The following is a 17,005-nucleotide window of genomic DNA, read 5'->3' as shown; positions in this document are numbered from 1 at the left end:
TATTTCCCTCTCCGTCCATTGTATATGCATTTTCCTATTGAATAATATTAGGAATTCCTTGACAACAAGTGTGCTTCACTAACGCTGTGAAAGGTTGGGCTTTGCAAGCACGACGCGGCCTCCTGCGAGCACAACGCCGTAGAAGGCGATGATAGCGTTCAAGCTGGTGACACAGTGGAACCCCGCCATGTCTCCTGGTCCGAAGCCCAGGGAGCGCAGGCCGGCGGCGACGCGGGAGCACTGCTCTTCCAGCTCTCCATAGGTGCACCGCTCGTCCGTGCTATTGTCGATCTGTGGTTGGGGCAAAAATAATAAAGAAAGGAGAGACGTAAAGACAACAGCGGGAGAAAGATACGTGCGGACGCCAGCTGATAAGCCCCGGCGCCGCTTCGCACAATTCACCGACTTTCTCTGGCAGCGAAGGTCTACAGTATAGGTCGGGAAGGAGGAGTCACGTGAAGGTCAACATTTATTTTGGCATGGGTAACTTTTTGTGGGAGTGTATAGCGCTACTGCAGGACCTCCTTGTTTCCTGAGCTAGGGTAACTTATTCGTGGGCAGAGCAACGTTATTCTTGCACTGATGAATCTAAGTTTAAAGGTAACTCTTTTGTTTCAAGAGTATGCCACGGTGGTGTAAGCTCATGTTTAAATTTGTCATCTTAACACTAAAGAAATTTCTGATCAGAATGCATGAGGCAGCTTACGACATAACTACTATTTAAGTACTTCTGCTAGAGTACTGCGTAAGTACTGACAGTTACATTCGCAATGTAAGTGACACTTTAGATGCATTTCACGTTCGTATCCCGCTGACCTTTAATATTCTGCAGCTTGCGTGTATACAATGTTCGGTGCACTGTCTGAACGCATAGTGCGATTTATTGCGTTATGCGCTTATGTAACATTCGATGCTTATGTAACCTTTTCAGGCGCACGGGGAATACCGAAATTGAAAGTCTACATTCTGACGGCACTCCGAAAAACAAAGGTATCTTGGTGGAGGGCGTAATGGTGACAAGAGAACACGTTGTTGCAGGTTGCTTTTCAGCTATAGCGGAAGAGAGGAGGCGTGCCGTGGGCAAAGTTACGTCCTTCGATTCCGTTATCAATGCCGATATCCAATGTAGTTCTTTCAACAAGCTCACTGAGAATGTCACTGAGGGTGTCCTGTGTCAGAATGGCGAATCGGTGTAGAAAACTTGCACTGGAATGTCTCCATGCAAGACTGAGTAAGCGGAGGCACTTGTGTTCCGCGCTACGCTACTATATCAATGCCAGCACACTGATTCCAATGTTACGGCTTTTCATGATGACACCATGGCGACACCATAATGACAACAATCACTTATGAAGGCTTGATTCCCTTACTATCCGCAACGATGGATCAGTGGCTATGACGCCCTGCTACTGAGCCTGAGGTCGCTGGTTGGATTCCCGGTCGCGGCGGCCACATTCCTATGGAAGCGGAATTAATTAGCGCTAGTGTACCGTACCTTCATTGCACATTAAAAAAAACTCAGTCAAAAATAATTTGAAGCCCTTCGCTACGGCGTTCCTCATTAACTACCGCGCAATTTCGGGACGTTAAACTACACACATTATCTTTCTTTTTTTATTACACCAACTGAGTGACTCACATCGTTCGGCCTTGCACCAGAAAAAAGAGAGAAAGACACTCCTTGTATATGTTAAAAACTTAAGTAAACCCTGCTCCAACGGCATCGAATGCCTTCATAATCGCACAACCTAAATAATTTGTAAAAAAGCGCATATTTGTCGGAAGCACTGCAAACACCCGAAGGTCTTTTTTGTACTGTCTCGGCTTTCTGGGAATAAGAATTTTCTCCAGTGTAGAAAAATAAACTCATTAATATTATTTACTTTCCCTTCAACCTAGAGAAAGAGAGAAAAAAGGGTTCAATGATACGCAGAGCAGGGTGGTCGGCCTGATTTATATTCCTCTAGCCAGCTACCCTGCGCTGGGGAAAGGGGAAGGAAGAAGGAACAAGATTGGTCACGAAAGAGGGGAAGACCACCACGCGGATTTATACTAAGAGCCTGGAGTTGAGACCCGCACTTAAAAAAAATTTTTTTTCCGAAGGACTGGATGGTCCAAAATTTAGATTTGGAGCACCGCCAAGTATCGTTGGTAGGTATGTAGGCAGGGGCGCTATAACGTAAAATGATTCCAAACTGTTTTGATTCCAATTTCTGCAATCTGCCTCCACGATTGGTCAAAACATTTTCGGGCCGCTCCCAACTTCACCTGTCTGTCACGCGACGTCACGAAAACCGCAATAGCTCCCCATCTGATATAACGTGTACACACTGATTATGCATGATTAAACAGCACAAAAGAAAAATAATCATTCCTGATTTGATGTCTTTTCAGCAGTAGCTCTCTGCTATTGGTCCAATGTTTTCTGGCTACGCCCACTTCGCTTGTCTGTCACGCGACGTCACAAAACCGCGAAAACTCACCACGTCAAAGTGACGTGTACGCGAAAAAAATACATTAATATGCCGAACAAAACTGAAAATTTTTCTGAATAACCACAGACTGCCCCGTTCCGAACGGAATCAAAGATGGCTGCCCGCTGATCGCTCAGGCCCTCGCTACTGCACCTGCCGGTGAGCATGTATTTATTTGCGCATGATAAACCTTTTTGCGTGGCAGTAAAACGTTATCGAGCCCTTTCGGCACGCATACGACATCGCTATGTCAACTCTTCCTTGTTGAGGATCCGTTTTAGCGGCATTCTTATCCTTCCGTTTCACGCCGCCGCGATTTTCGACCAGCCATCGCAAGCTAAGTAAGGCGAAGCGGACCAATCGGAGAAGCCGGCACCACCCTCTTCATGCGGTTATCTATTTTCACTGTGCTGGATCGGCCCCATCGAAACCCTCTCCACTAGAGCGTGCTCCTCTCCTCTTGTCAGCCAATTAGATAAGAAAAACCGCTGAGTGTAGACAATGTTATTGGTTTTGAAAGTCAACAAAGGTGACATCCTATAAACGAGGAGAGTGTTTGATTGGGTTGTTCAGACAACGCTGCGGGTCACCGCCCGATGCTTGCGTCGGTGGTTACGAAAGTTTGACGTCAGGAGTGTGGAATCAAAACGGTTTGGAATCATTTTACGTTATAGCACCCCAGGTCTACTACACGTGAATGTTCCTTTTTCACCTTTTGATGGCTGCGGAATTTGTGCAGTGTGACACGCGCTCTGGCAACGGTTGGCTGTCGAAACGAGCAAGAGCAACAGCGAACATCTGTCGATCTTGCTGTTATTGAGGCCAATCTCATAGCATGCGGTCTATATAGATTCAAGCAAATGGCATAGCTGACAACGTGAAGATTGAGTGTGTCGCATAAATTGTAAATCTGTGATTGCTGAGCTTAGATAGGGTGGTAACGTGCACACATGTATGTGCTGGGATTACAGCGATATAAGAATAGAAAAGGGGGACTTGAAGAACTTCAGTGTGTGATCCAGCGAAAACACGGGGAATGCGGGAGATGGAAATTCAAAACGATGAGCAACACGAGAACAAGGTGATTGCAGGAGCGAACATTTCGACAAGTGGACTTCTCTTCTTCAAGGCGACATATTCTCTCCTCGGCGCAGTATATATATAGTACGGTTCTTCTAAAGGGGAGAGAAGGTAAGGCGGGTGGGTGAGGTAACGAGCGAGAGTGTGTTAGCGGCGAGGGTGTAGAATTGAAAAAAAAAAAAAAGATAATGCGCTACTGATATTCGATGGAGGAATTTTAAGTAGCGCCATGTGTTAGCCGGTTGACGTGTCATTGTAGTGTGTGGTGTTAGAAATAAAAATATTGGCACAATTATTGCGCATTCGCTTTTTCGTGCCTGAATTTGGTAGTCAGAAGAAAAAAAACTTCAGTTATTTAGAAAGTTACCGACAGGGGGCATGCTTTGGTCATGTTCGACGTTGAAAGGGAGCGTCACTTCGACGTTCAAGCATCGGTTTGACGTGGCGGTGAAAATGACGCTTTTACAGGGAACAGCTTTTAGTGGCTCGGTGCACGGTTTCCGGATTCTCCGTGCGTGCGTTACGAATATCGCCGAGTGAACCACCTTAGGGTTTCAGCGAGTGCACTGCTTGCAGGAGGGCATAGGATATTAAGAAATCAGATCCCTAACACGCGCTTCTACAGGGTGTTTCAGCGACCCCTTTCAAAATTTATTTAAGGTTCCCTGTGGCAGATAGCCCAATTCTATTTATTGAACTGGTCTACTCGAAGAGGCGGACATTACTTGCACAAAAATTGCAAGGCATAATCGAATAATTAACAAAAATTCACAAATTAAGTTTTTAACTAATTACCTAATGGCCCATATTGCAATTTACAAATTGTAGCCGTGGAGTTCGCAAGGCGTATCCACTTGGAACAAGTTCTCGGGATGACACCAGTTTCGAGATATTAATTCCCGAACTCTGCCTTTAAATGCATTGGCGTTCCAGTTAATTTTGTGCTTCAATGCATAAAGCGACGTTTTGTTAAGAAACTAACTGGAACGCCATTGCATTTCTCCGCAATGTTTGGGAATTAATATCTCTAAACTGGTGTCATCCCGAGAATTTGTTCCAAGTGGATCCGCCTTGCGAACTCCACGGCTACAATTTGTAAATTGGAATATTGGCCATCAAGTAATTAGTTAAAAACTTAATTAGCGATTTTTGTTAATTGTTCGATTATGCATTTCAATTTTTTGTGCAAGTAATGTCCGCCTCTTCGAGTAGACCCGCTCATGAACTAGAATTGTGCCACTTGCCACAGGCGACCTTTAAGAATTTTTGAAAGTGTTCGCTGAAACACCCTGTACATCGAAATCCCTTGCTAAAATTGAGAGTGAAAGTTCTAACAAAAAGCACGCACGGTGGCAGAGTGGGAACTGTGAATTTATGATAGCATATATGCTAGAACACAAGGAGTTCAAATCTCAACAACTGCTTGCACAGTATTGGGTAGGTTTCACACCAAAATACGTATAAATAATTTCAGATTAAAATAAGTGTGCGTACTATTATCTGTATATTATACGGTAGACATGTAACACATGCACAAGTCCGTGTTCTTTTAATGCTTGAGTTTCTTTTGCTTCATCATTGCTTAATTTGTGCTCGTTTTGCAATAATCTGGATCGAACCCGCGGAGATGGAGCCAGTTCAGTTTGATGCTGCTGTTTGCTGCCAGCATCTACATACTGTATATTATATTGTGTTGTCAGTCAGTTGGTGCCCGCGCTCACCAGTGCAGTTCGGTCGGCAAACCCCTTCCATGCGTTCCGCAGGCACGTGGGGAAGTCACAGTCGGGTATAGGAGGCTCTGGAGCGGCGGAGCGCACGACGTTATCCTCTATCACTGTGGCCGGGCCACGCGGTGCTTGCTGGGAGGCCCTTTGGTCTTGCGCGTCAGTCATGATGTTCTTGCTGTAATTGGCGGCATGCAGTACAAAGTATAAGCCGGGCCTACGTATAAGGGCCCATTCACTGAGTCCGGCATAATAAAGCATTTGGTGGTGATGAAGAGATCGGTGGGCGGAAAGCAACCATAAAGGGAATCAAACATGCTGATACTCACCAGTTAACCGAGCAATCATTGGCGTGGCCTGTTCATGTTTTTAGCTTTCTGTACACTCTCCAACTATCTGCCAAGCGTGTGAACATTCTACCGCATATTTCACAAAGCAAGAACTATACAGTTTCCTTGGCCAGGCTCCGGGGAGAGGGTCCAATCACAGCGTTATGTGGAGGAGGGATGCCGTTAATTTGCCCCGGTAACAGGAACGCTATTTGAGCTAGCTGCCGTCGCACCAAAGTCATCGAAAGACGCTCGAACTCGAGACCAGAGGCAACACATACGCTGAGGGCAGAAGACGACGGGAGTTGAAAATGGCGGGGAGGCGATCCTTCATAAAAGGCGTACCAAGGATTTAGCTTCAAAGGGACGGTGGTGGGTTTGCTTCACGCATGTTTATTTTGACACATCTTGCTAATTTCTGACGAGTACCTCATGCCTAACAAAGTCGAAATTGATGCTTGTCAGGCTTCACGTACGCAGGAGCCTCCAACACAAGTGACCTTTCCTTATGCTTTTGTATTCCGAGTGTACAGCATATACAGGGTGTTTCACATAACTTGAACCATTGGCGTATCTACAGGGTGGGCAGTAGGGGCACTCCCCCCCCTGCCCACCCGGTAGATACGCCTATGGTTCAAGTTACGGAAAACACCCTGTGTAGGGTCCTTCGTTATCTGGTATTATATGTTTTTTTTTGAAATCCGGGGTTTAAAAATCGGTCATTATATTTAAAAATGAAAAGCGGGGTTAAATAGGGCTGTTTATTGTCGGCAGCCTAAAGTACGGAATTTTTCCGGCAACTCTCAGAAACGACCAACACAGGCAACCGTCCCCCTTTAGGAACAAACGTCTTATTTAAACAAGTGAAACCACTCACAAGGACATACATTGACAAGGAGAGCTACTCCCAAGTCATGTGATGAACATATCTATACGAATACTCGTAAGCCGGCATTATTTGCATTTTCAGGGAAACCATATAAGCAAAAACAACCAATAGGCGCGTGGTAGAGCATTGCACGGGCCGATTTTTGCGGCCCGGGCCCGGCCCGGGCCCGTTTTTCCATTGGGCGGCCCGCCCGAGCCCGATCAAAACGTTTATGGCGAGACCCGGGCCCGGCCCGGGCCCGGAAATAATCTACGTTACCCGCCCGGCCCGGCCCGCCACCCCTTTACCTTAAGCCCGAGCCCGGCCCGAGCCCGACTAGAAACCGGCCCGAACCCGGCCCGAGACCGAAAAATACATGTTTTTCAGAGTTGAGAAGCCCGAGAATAACTCGCAGAAAGCCCAAGCCCGGCCCGGGCCCGCGTCAAAAAACCCGAGCCCGGCCCGGGCCCGGGTCAAAAAGCACACGCCGTGCCCGAGCCCGGCCCGCGAGCCCGTGAAAATACTCCTCTACCCGGCCCGGCCTGGCCCACGGGCCGGGCCGGGCCCGGGCTTTCGGGTAAGCCCGAGCCCGTGCAGTGCTCTAGCGCGTGGTAAGCGATTCTCTTGTGTACTTTGATCTCTGTAATTTTTTTTCTTTTTTTTCTTTTTTACAAACGGGGAAAAAGCACGAATAGTAGTGCACACGGGCATGCTTCGGACGAGACGTGACGCATTTTTTTTATCTTACAAGCCCTTGTTGATGTAAATTATCATTTGCATTTTGAGAATTTCTGTCCATCCTTGACCCGCCGGGCTTTTGAACGTACCTTAATTTGGAAAGCGTCATCTCACGGCGTCCGTTCGCAATGCAGAGCATCGTCAGCAGCGCTGCGTTCGCTAGGTTGGGGTATGGTGCGCGGTGGCGTCCTGCCAAGAGGCCAGCACATCAATACTTTTCTCGGGGCTTCGTTCTCGTCCTTCAGAATGCACATCAGTATTGACGTAGTTCAGCAGAAAGGCGTAGTCAACGAATGATTCCGATCTGGCTTTTCCGACGACGATGCAAAATCGCGTGCCGGGTCTCCATACATTGAGCTGAATGTCGTACTTATCATGGACCTTTCGCTGCAATGTCCTGGCCTATTTCAACGTCCTGCTGGTGCCCAGCCGAGAGCGAGCGACTTGGTGCGAGTTACGATTGACGGTGAGCGGCAGCAGCTTCGGTGGTACTAAAATCTGCTACGAGCCAAACGACCTCGTGACTTGTCTGGAAACAATCGTAGATTTAGCTCCATGTGCGCACTGGGTGAGTGAACGGAGCCAGAGGCGGTTGCCTATTGTCTCGCGAAGGCTGGCCCCCTCCCTTATATAATTTTTTTCTTTCCTCTATGTGGACGCGCAAGGCGCACAGCTATGTGTCTATTGAGGTTCCCTCGTTCGTTTCCAACTCTGAAAGGGGGCACAAGAAGGAGACGTCGCTTTTCGACATCGGCATTTCATCTTGCCCTTTACGAAAGAGTGAAACTTCGGGAAAAATGGGGTTTAATCCGATTTTCATAAAACTTGTTCGTGGTGCGAAAATCAGGAATTATCGGGTTTTACTCGAAAACGATGGATGTTAAGTATGTGTAATTGCTTGAATCTTATTGAATAATTAAACAGCGCGAATATGCTAACTACTAAAACAATTGGTTCCGAAAAGCCGTAGTGGAGGACTAACACCACGACTACCGGAAATCGTAGCAGCAGCAGAATGCAATGGCGACAGAGTCATCGTGCCGGGAACTAAATTATAGAAGGATAGTTATTCCAAAAGTTTGGTTAAAGTTGGTTTATCTAATTCATATGTACTGCGAGGAACCTATACAGACGGAGTAGCACACTGCATATAATGCATACCTGCCAACTCTCTCGAATTTTCTGTAAACTTAACGAATTTGGGCTCGTTTCACGATTTTACGAATGTTGGGCCATTACGAAAAACCAACTCAGCTCGCCAACACGTTTCATCGTCGGTGCCCGGCACTGTACACCGCCTAAAAGGTGGTGGTTTTCTGTACCCTTGGAATTCTTCCGATGCTGAAAAGATGTAAGACATTACTTGCTTTAAGCAAGTTTATACAGAATACTTCCTGAGGCAGGCGAAATCGACAACACCATAGTCACTGTCATAGTCACTTCGATCTAAAAACAACGTGTTGCTTGTCACACCATCTTCATTAAAGTGCACATGTATCTCCGAAATGGCGTGTGCATGCTCAGAGCATGCAAATTGAAAAAGAAAAAGCGTGCAACACCTCCTCTGATCCCTTCCCTTTCCTGCATTCGTGATCTGTCATGTCCGGGGAATCTTGCGAATTTTAAAGTTGACAGGTTGGCAGGTATGATAACGCAATGCACGTATAGACAGACTGCACCATGTACACTACGTTTAGTTGGAAGCGAATCCTGAAACAGCTGTACTACACGCGGATGTTCCTTTTTTAACGCATCATTGCCTCCTTTTGTTTGCTGCGGAACACGAGCAAATGACGCAGCAACGGTCTTTATATATCGAGAAAGCCTGTACAGTAAAAGACGCAGCATGAAGTAGGCACAGGGCTATGTTACCTTGCCGGAACGTTCAATTGGAATTTAACGCGATACCTTGCAACGAAGGAGCTTCGGAGATCAACTATTGCTCGGGGGCCTTCACACTTCGCCAGAGCGCACGTGCATATGACGCGAATTAGGGCAGTTGAAAACGGACATTCTCTGGGTAATGGGAGCACATCTGTGGCAGAAAACAAGCTACCGAACCAGAAAAAAGGTTGTGCGGTCGTTTTTGCCGCACTGTGCGCAAGTGATCTACTTATACTATGAAGAGGATACGGATTACTGTAATCCTCGAGAATCCTTGTAGCTTGATATGGGGCGCTATAACGTAAAATGATTCCAAACCGTTTGGATTCCAAACTCCTGACGTCAAATTTACGTAACCACCGACGCAAGCATCGGGCGGTGACCCGCAGCGTTGTCTGAACAACCCAATCAAACACTCTCCTCGTTTATAGGAGGTCACCTTTGTTCGCTTTCAAAACCAATAACATTGTCTACACTCAGCGGTTTTTCTTATCTAATTGGCTGACAAGAGGCGAGGAGCACGCTCTAGTGGAGAGGGTTTCGATGGAGCTGAGCTAGCACAGTGAAGATAGATAACCGCATGAAGAGGGTGGTGCCGGCTTCTCCGATTGGTCCGCTTCGCCTTACTTAGCTAGCGGTGGCTTGTCGAAAATCGCGGCGGCGTGAAACGGAAGGATGAGAATGCCGCTAAAACGGATCCTCAACAAGGAAGAGTTGACAGAGAGATGTCGTATGCATGCCGAAAGGGCTCGATAACGTTTTACTGCCACGCAAAAAGGTTTATCATGCGCAAATAAATACATGCTCACCGGCAGGTGCGAGTAGCGAGGGCCTGAGCGATCGGCGGGCAGCCATCTTTGATTCCTTTCGGAACGGGGCAGTCTGTGGCTATTCAGAAAATTTTTCAGTTTTGTTCGGCATATTAATGTATTTTTTTCGCGTACACGTCACTTTGACGTGGTGAGTTTTCGCGGTTTTGTGACGTCGCGTGACAGACAGGCGAAGTGGGCGTATCCAGAAAACATTGGACCAATAGCAGAGAGCTACTGGTGAAAAGACATCGAATCAGGAATTATTTTTTTTCTTTTGTGCGGTTTAATCATGCATAATCAGCGTGTACACGTTATATCAGATGGGGAGCTATTGCGGTTTTCGTGACGTCGCGTGACAGACAGGCAAAGTTGGGAGCGGCCCGGAAATGTTTTGACCAATCGTGGAGGCTGATTGCAGAAATTGGAATCAAGACAGTTTGGAATCATTTTACGTTATAGCGCCCATGCACGCGACCTTAAATTGAAAGGTTAATTAGGGCTATCACATGTAGGCGCAAGTGCAGAACTATCGAATATTTCAGTTCCACCGTGCGTGCACTGGCTGCGACGTGCACATTGGTATCCTCGTGTCTCCAAAGGTCCAGAATATTTCATTTCCTGGCGTTACCGCCCTAGGATACGACTGCTTGCCCCTTTTCAACATGCCATTAATAAAGAACCCTCACTGACTAAAAGATCGGCCCACTGTACAGCCTGCAGGATTGGGCAGTAAACAGAGCCTGTTGCATAGCCTGTTACACCCACTTCTTTTGTTAGACCACATCTATTTTGCGCTATTTATCCGTCATCATGCAACTGTACCAACCCGCCCAACTTGCCGTACTTTTAGGGAGTGCTATGTGTTGTTGGGTTGTTGGATAAGCACGAACAAAACACACACATTTCTACAAGGCACAAAAAAATCACATTAGTCATGCAAAAGTGTGCTCTTATTGAATGTTTTATACGGCACACATACACATAGAGTAACTTAATAAAAAAAACAGTGCATTCACGTCTTGTAAGGCTCAGCGTAATATTGTATACTCGGAATAGCTGTAAACGTATAGCGTTAAAGTAGACATGATTATCTATACTTGTCAAACGATGCAACATTGTCCCCACAGTAGCGTCACACCTTAGTGAACGCCATTCTTCGTCATTCGCGCTGAAAGTGGCAATAACCGCGCAATTTTTTTTTCTATTTATTAATCGTGACTTTTCTGAAATGCGGAAAATGTGAAGTTCGTATAAATTAAGCCATGCTTAGCTGAACACACATTGATATACAAGTTACTCGTATAAAGCACGCAGGCACTACCACAATGACGAAAATAGAGAGCGCGTATAGCGTGTATAGAGAGCGTGTACGCAGATTCCCTTGTTCGGCAGATTCAGGGCGCTCGTATACCGAATGCAATGAAAGTACGCCGGCGCTCTTGAAAAGCCCCCACGGACGCCCATCACAGCTCACGCCTCACATGTGTCGCGGTCATGAGTACGAGTTTCGATAGGGGGAGACAGAAAGGGTATCTCACCTGTGCGAGCTCACGTCCGTCCGGTTTCCACCGTTCCGACAACGGCTTCGATTGAAGGGCGCTGGGATATACACCGCTGCAGCAGCCGGTAAGAGTGTGTCATATGAGAGATAAGAGCAGCAGTTGTCAGTTGCAACAAGACAATCACTCTCGTTTGTTGCCTCGGGAATCAATGCGTCCGATAATAAATCGGCGCTCTACGGAAGCACGCTCGCGACGTGACGTCAGAATACCCCGGTGATCTATGATCCCGCGCGTTCGGCCCGCCAGCTTGGGACTTCGCGGATGCCGCCTGCAGCGCCAGCGTGGTTGTCGTCGACTCCGACAAGCACTGTTTGCTCTGTGATACGTGTGCAACGAGAACATTCTCCCGTTGCCAGATGGTCTGGGGACACTTATTTTGAGAAGGCGGCGCCGTTTTTCATGCGCCAGTGGCTGAAGGACACTTTTGGAGCACGAGGGCTAAAGGACAAAATTAATGGACTGAGCGTTCTTGTAGACTTGACTCAACGTGCTGATTCGCAACTATAACATTACGGTTGTATTTAATTATTCCTGATCACCCGTGCCCATAAGTGTCCCATAAGTGTAAGAATGCCCATAAATAATGAATAAAACAATTGATAAGACAAATATAGTCTTCAAATAGGAACGCATGCGAGTAGACTTAAAAAGCAAATCAACATTTGTCGTATGTCATTGGCCAGGGCAACGTCCCTGATTACGATGCCGTGGCATTGGAAACGACGGATGAGTGCAAAAAAGAAAAAAAGAAAGCAGACACGTACGAAAATTGGAGTATGTGGCACGGCCGCTCGTGTTGTATACGAGTTTATGAGGACGAGTGCTCTGCTTAACTTGCCTTAGGAGAAAAAAAAAAAAAAAAGAAGTATAACGCATCATTGCCTCCTGATTGTACAAGCCACATCATACACTGAAATTTTCTCACTCGTTATCTAGCCGATTCAGGTCGATTTACACCTCAGTAAAACCGCTAATGCAATAGGTTGTGCACCATAATGCACCTGTGTATATGGCATAGGCGCCAGCTACAAGAAGGGGGAGGGGGGGAGGGGGGGGGGAGGGGAGCTCGCCCCACACCCCTCTGGAAGTTTGCCACCGCTAATGCAATAGGTTGTGTACCATAATGCACCTGTGTATATGGCATAGGCGCCAGCTACGAGAAGGGGGAGGGGGGGGGGGGAGCTCGCCCCACACCCCTCTGGAAGTTTGCCAGGGGTGGGAGTGGGTGGGAGGGGAAGGGGAGCTGGACTGGCGCCGGCCGGCTAATCTGTATTTTGTAACTAAACCATCCTTTAATTTCCACTCTACCCGCCACGGTGGCGTAATAGCCATAGTGTGTGGCTGCGCAGCCATAGTGTTTGGATGCCCTTCGCGGCGGCCGTATTTCAGTGGGGGCGGAACGCAAGAACGCTCGTGTATTGTGCTTTGGGTGCCCAATTAAAGAACCTCAGGTGGTCAAAATTGATCTGTAGTGCCCGACTTCCACGCCCCTCATAACTTACTGTGCCTTTTCATGATGTTAAGCCGCACAATTTAATTTCCACTGGGAGCACACACACACATAAACGCAAACATTGCATATATATCAAGGACAAGCTTTATAAATGAATGTAGCGACAATGCGTTTATTTGTAATAGTATAGTTAGCTTCCACCTAGAGGATAAATTTGTTGCTAAATGTTCACATTGCTTCCAACATTGTTTTGTAAGCTTTTTGACTCCCGACAGAGGAACAAGAAAAAAAAAAAAAAAAAAAAAAAAAAAACTCCAGATTTCAGTGATCCCTACGGCAGAATCGTTATTCAACTACTTCCGAAATGAACGTAAAGGATACGTGTCACAGCATTATTGCTTCTCTTTCGAGTACACAAAGCTGACGGCTGATGACATCAATGTTTAGCCATTTACATTTATCAGCAATGGAAACATGGATGGAAAATATGCAAAATTCACCAAAATGACACCCAGCCGGGCTCACTCGGACTCAGAATCAGTAGCGGTCAAGCGCTGCCGGTTTCTCTCACCCACTCCCACTCATAAATATCAGGGCCCGCATTCACAAAACGCACTTGCGCTAGAATTATGCGTGAGAGCAGCTTCTAACCAATCCTTATGCTAAACATGCATTAGGGAAGGCGTCCGGCCAATGGCAAATGGGAATTGCGAGATAAAAGCTTGATAAATTGAGCCACAAATCCCCCGGCACGTTGGCTCACGGGCTTTGGCGTTGTGATACAGCTGAGAACGAAGTCAAGGATTCGAGGTCACTCGGACTCAAGCTCACCCGGGCTGACAATGACGTTTCGTTAGGACGTGGCCGTGACGTATGCAAAAGCCCGGCTGCTGTACACGCCTATCTCACGTGACGCGTTTCGGCTGTTAATAGCACACTTGGACAGCCATCGTAGATGACTTCCGCCCAAATTTTTGCGTAGAACATGAAATCGATATGCTCTAAAGATATTTACTCTAAGTTTATACTACGTGATTTAGAAAACAAAAAAGAAAAGGTTCAACAACGGCAAACACTTCGTCCTGCTTACATGAGTTGTTTCGAGCAGGTGGCACCAACTGGTACAGTTGGTTGTACTGTACAGCAAAATGTTTACTGCACGGAGAGGGATTTCTGCGTGCAGCAGCCGCCTGAGTTTAACCAGAAACGCTGCATAGACATATGGCTATATAGAAATGGCCTATTTAGAGCATTCTCCGTGGTCACGGGTGCAGCGCAGCCGGTGAAAGTTTGTTTTTAGGCCAACTCGCAGCTGCCGCTTCCTGTTGCGGATTTTCGTGTTGTCCAAAAAGGGTGATTCAGCGAACGGAAATATTCAGCGCCGTTAATGTGGAAGCTCGCTACGCCCACGAATAGCATATCTTTTTCTTTGGGCAGGGCAGGTATAATCAGGCATAAACTTCCTTTAGAATCCCTGAGACGTTGTGCAAGCCAGGCTTCGTCCCCCCCCCCCCCTCCCCCTCCGTTTAAATAAAATAATTCTTGGAGTATGGGCGTTCGCTGCAACTGCAAATGGTAAAGAAAAGCATCGCGTGCTGATTCGTAGAGAGTGGCGGTTATCGAATAGAGGTTGTTCTGGTTTCGCGCACTAATTAAATAAAAAAAGAATGGTATGATTGCCTATCAAGAAAATTCCCTATTACACACCATGGTTAGTAAACCAGCACTGTTAAAATACTTGCAAAATACAAACAAGATGAAAAGTGAGGAGGGGTCACATATACAGAAACCTGTAAACGCGTAAATAACAGGTGTATGCGACAGTCTACCTGAAAAGTATGACGAGGAAATTGGAATGGAGTCGAAGCAGGGAAACTACCTTAGAGTGATTCAAAGCTAACATGGATTTCTAGGAAGCAAGCACAAAATCACGTCAAGGGAATTTTATTTAGATGCCGTGAACAAGAAATTGTGAACAAGACCAGGACGTTCGTCTGCTTGAACAAGTTTCAAGTGTTTTGGACGCAAAATGTACTCATTAGTCCGTGGGTGGTTTTGTGAAGCTTTTTTTTTTTTTTTTCATCGGTATCGTTGGACCTGTGCGGCTGAATTCACGGTGTCGCCGTAGACCGACCAATAGTAGGTAGCGCAGTTCGTATCGATCTTTGGCTCTCAATTTATTTAAACTGACGCTCTATTATAGCCAACGAAGCTAAGCCGAGACCTACGCACCAGGCAGTAGTTACAATGCACCTAACAGTGCACAAGACCAGTATATACAGGGTGTTTCAGCGAACACTTTCAAAATTTATTTAAGGTTGCGTGTGGCAGATAGCCCAATTCTAGTTAATGAGCTGGTCTACTCGAAGAGGCGGACATTGCTTGCACAAAAAATTGAAATGCAGAATCGACTAATCACCAAAAATTCACTAATTAAGTTTTTAACTAATTACCGGATGGCCCATATTGCAATTTACAAATTGTAGCCGGGGAGTTCGCAAGGCGGATCCACTGGGAATGAATTCTCGGGATGACACCAGTTTCGAGGTAATAATTTTTGAACTTTGCGGATAAATGCATTGGCGTTCCAGTTAATTTCGTGCTTCAATGCATAAAGCAACGTTTTGTTAAGAAACTAACTGAAACGCCAATGCATTTCTCCGCAAAGTTTATATATATATTTTTGAAGCTTACCAATTTTTGAGAATTGCCTTTAAAAATTCCAGGCCGTAAATCGAAATTCCAATTCTAACAGTCACGCTAAGTGAACTTTCTCTCTCAAATGCAACCCATTTCATTAAAATCGGTCATGTGGTTATTTCAGAAAAGCGTTTCTGCATTTTAAATGTATTTGAATAGGAAGCATTGGAGTAAATTGGGCCCGGAGCTAAAGCTTCCTCTTAACACAGACCGCTTGACTGAAACTTCGCTTCGTATGGATTCATGTGCATTGAATCTGCATAATTTCTTTTCAAAGTTTGCTTAAGCGGAACGAATGAACAGAAATCTTCTATCAGATATCGGCTCTAAATGAGTACAAGCCAGACACTTAAATGAGGGTATGCACCCTTATGGTTGTTTGAAATACGCAATGAAAAGGCTCAGCTGGTACAAAACCTTCCTTTGTTGAATAATATTTTGTTCCATATATATGATCACACATACATTATTTATACACACATGTACATGCACCAAACAGTCATTCCCTTTGTCATTGAGCAAAAACTTATTTTAGGCATGTAGCCCTACCGGTGCAAAACGACATACCGATTCCCTGCGTGTGTGCTCGTAGCCTGCCCTTCCTCACTCCAAGCATCTTTTAACGCAATAGCGTTAAGGGCCCCGTGTCGCAGAAAATCTGGCGTCGGCGTCCGTGGCCAAGAAACTCATCCCGAATAACCCCACCCCCGCAGGCCCTCCGCGTGGCGCAGAGGCGCTGGTAAACCAATTGAATTTATCAAAGTAAAATGCGTCAGAAAATCGTAAAGTACGACTTAACCACAACCTACAGGTATGATGGCGTCGTATTGTAATTTGAATATACGAGAAAACGTAATTCTGTTACGAGGAAGCTCGAACACAAACTCCCCTTTTCCAGCATCTTTATCAATCATACAGCGGCGCGCCCCGGTCGGGGTTCCTTACAAAAACACCATCCAGATGGCGCTCGCCTCCTCGGCAGCGGTGCGCCGAGGCGAAGGTGGAGAAAAAACAAAGCTGCAGTTGCCGGGAAGCCTCACAAACAGTCTAGGATCTTTGAATGCTATCGCGTTACATTATTAAAGGCGAAGCTTAAGTGTCCTCCAAAAATTTTCACTTGAAGTCTAGAAAAGTGAACAAAGGGCCCGGCTTCCTAGAGCACCCTTGATTTTAACCCCTAAAATGCCAATAGTATGAGCTAAGGTCACACAAACCATGCAACTATACAAAGTATTTTTTATCATCAATCCAGAATAAACATTCTTTGAATGGAACCCACTATAATGGCAGTAATTCCACAATTTGATATAATCCCACACCCATGTGTACATATATTTATTCACATTTAGAGTACGAATGCATGTAGGGTATCTCTCATTTC

The 17,005-nt window shown here is 46.1% G+C and overlaps 1 protein-coding gene across 1 annotated transcript in view; it reads right to left on the bottom strand.

The window, feature by feature from the left end:
• The window catches only part of LOC119436200 (luciferin 4-monooxygenase), a 70,374-nt gene extending 58,698 nt beyond the window's left edge, over window positions 1-11,676 (bottom strand). The window contains exons 1-3 of the mRNA XM_037702982.2: window positions 11,448-11,676; window positions 5,276-5,456; window positions 84-291 (exon numbers count right to left, since the gene is read on the bottom strand). Coding sequence (XP_037558910.1) covers window positions 84-291; window positions 5,276-5,446 — 379 coding nt within the window. The 5' untranslated portion in view covers window positions 5,447-5,456; window positions 11,448-11,676. The remainder of the gene's footprint in view (window positions 1-83; window positions 292-5,275; window positions 5,457-11,447) is intronic.
• Between the last annotated feature and the right edge of the window lie 5,329 nt (window positions 11,677-17,005).

This window comes from Dermacentor silvarum, chromosome 1 (assembly GCF_013339745.2).
Source record: "Dermacentor silvarum isolate Dsil-2018 chromosome 1, BIME_Dsil_1.4, whole genome shotgun sequence".
NCBI lineage: Eukaryota > Metazoa > Arthropoda > Arachnida > Ixodida > Ixodidae > Dermacentor > Dermacentor silvarum.
Note: the sequence above shows the minus strand (reverse complement) of the source record. Positions and strands in the feature narration are given on the sequence as shown.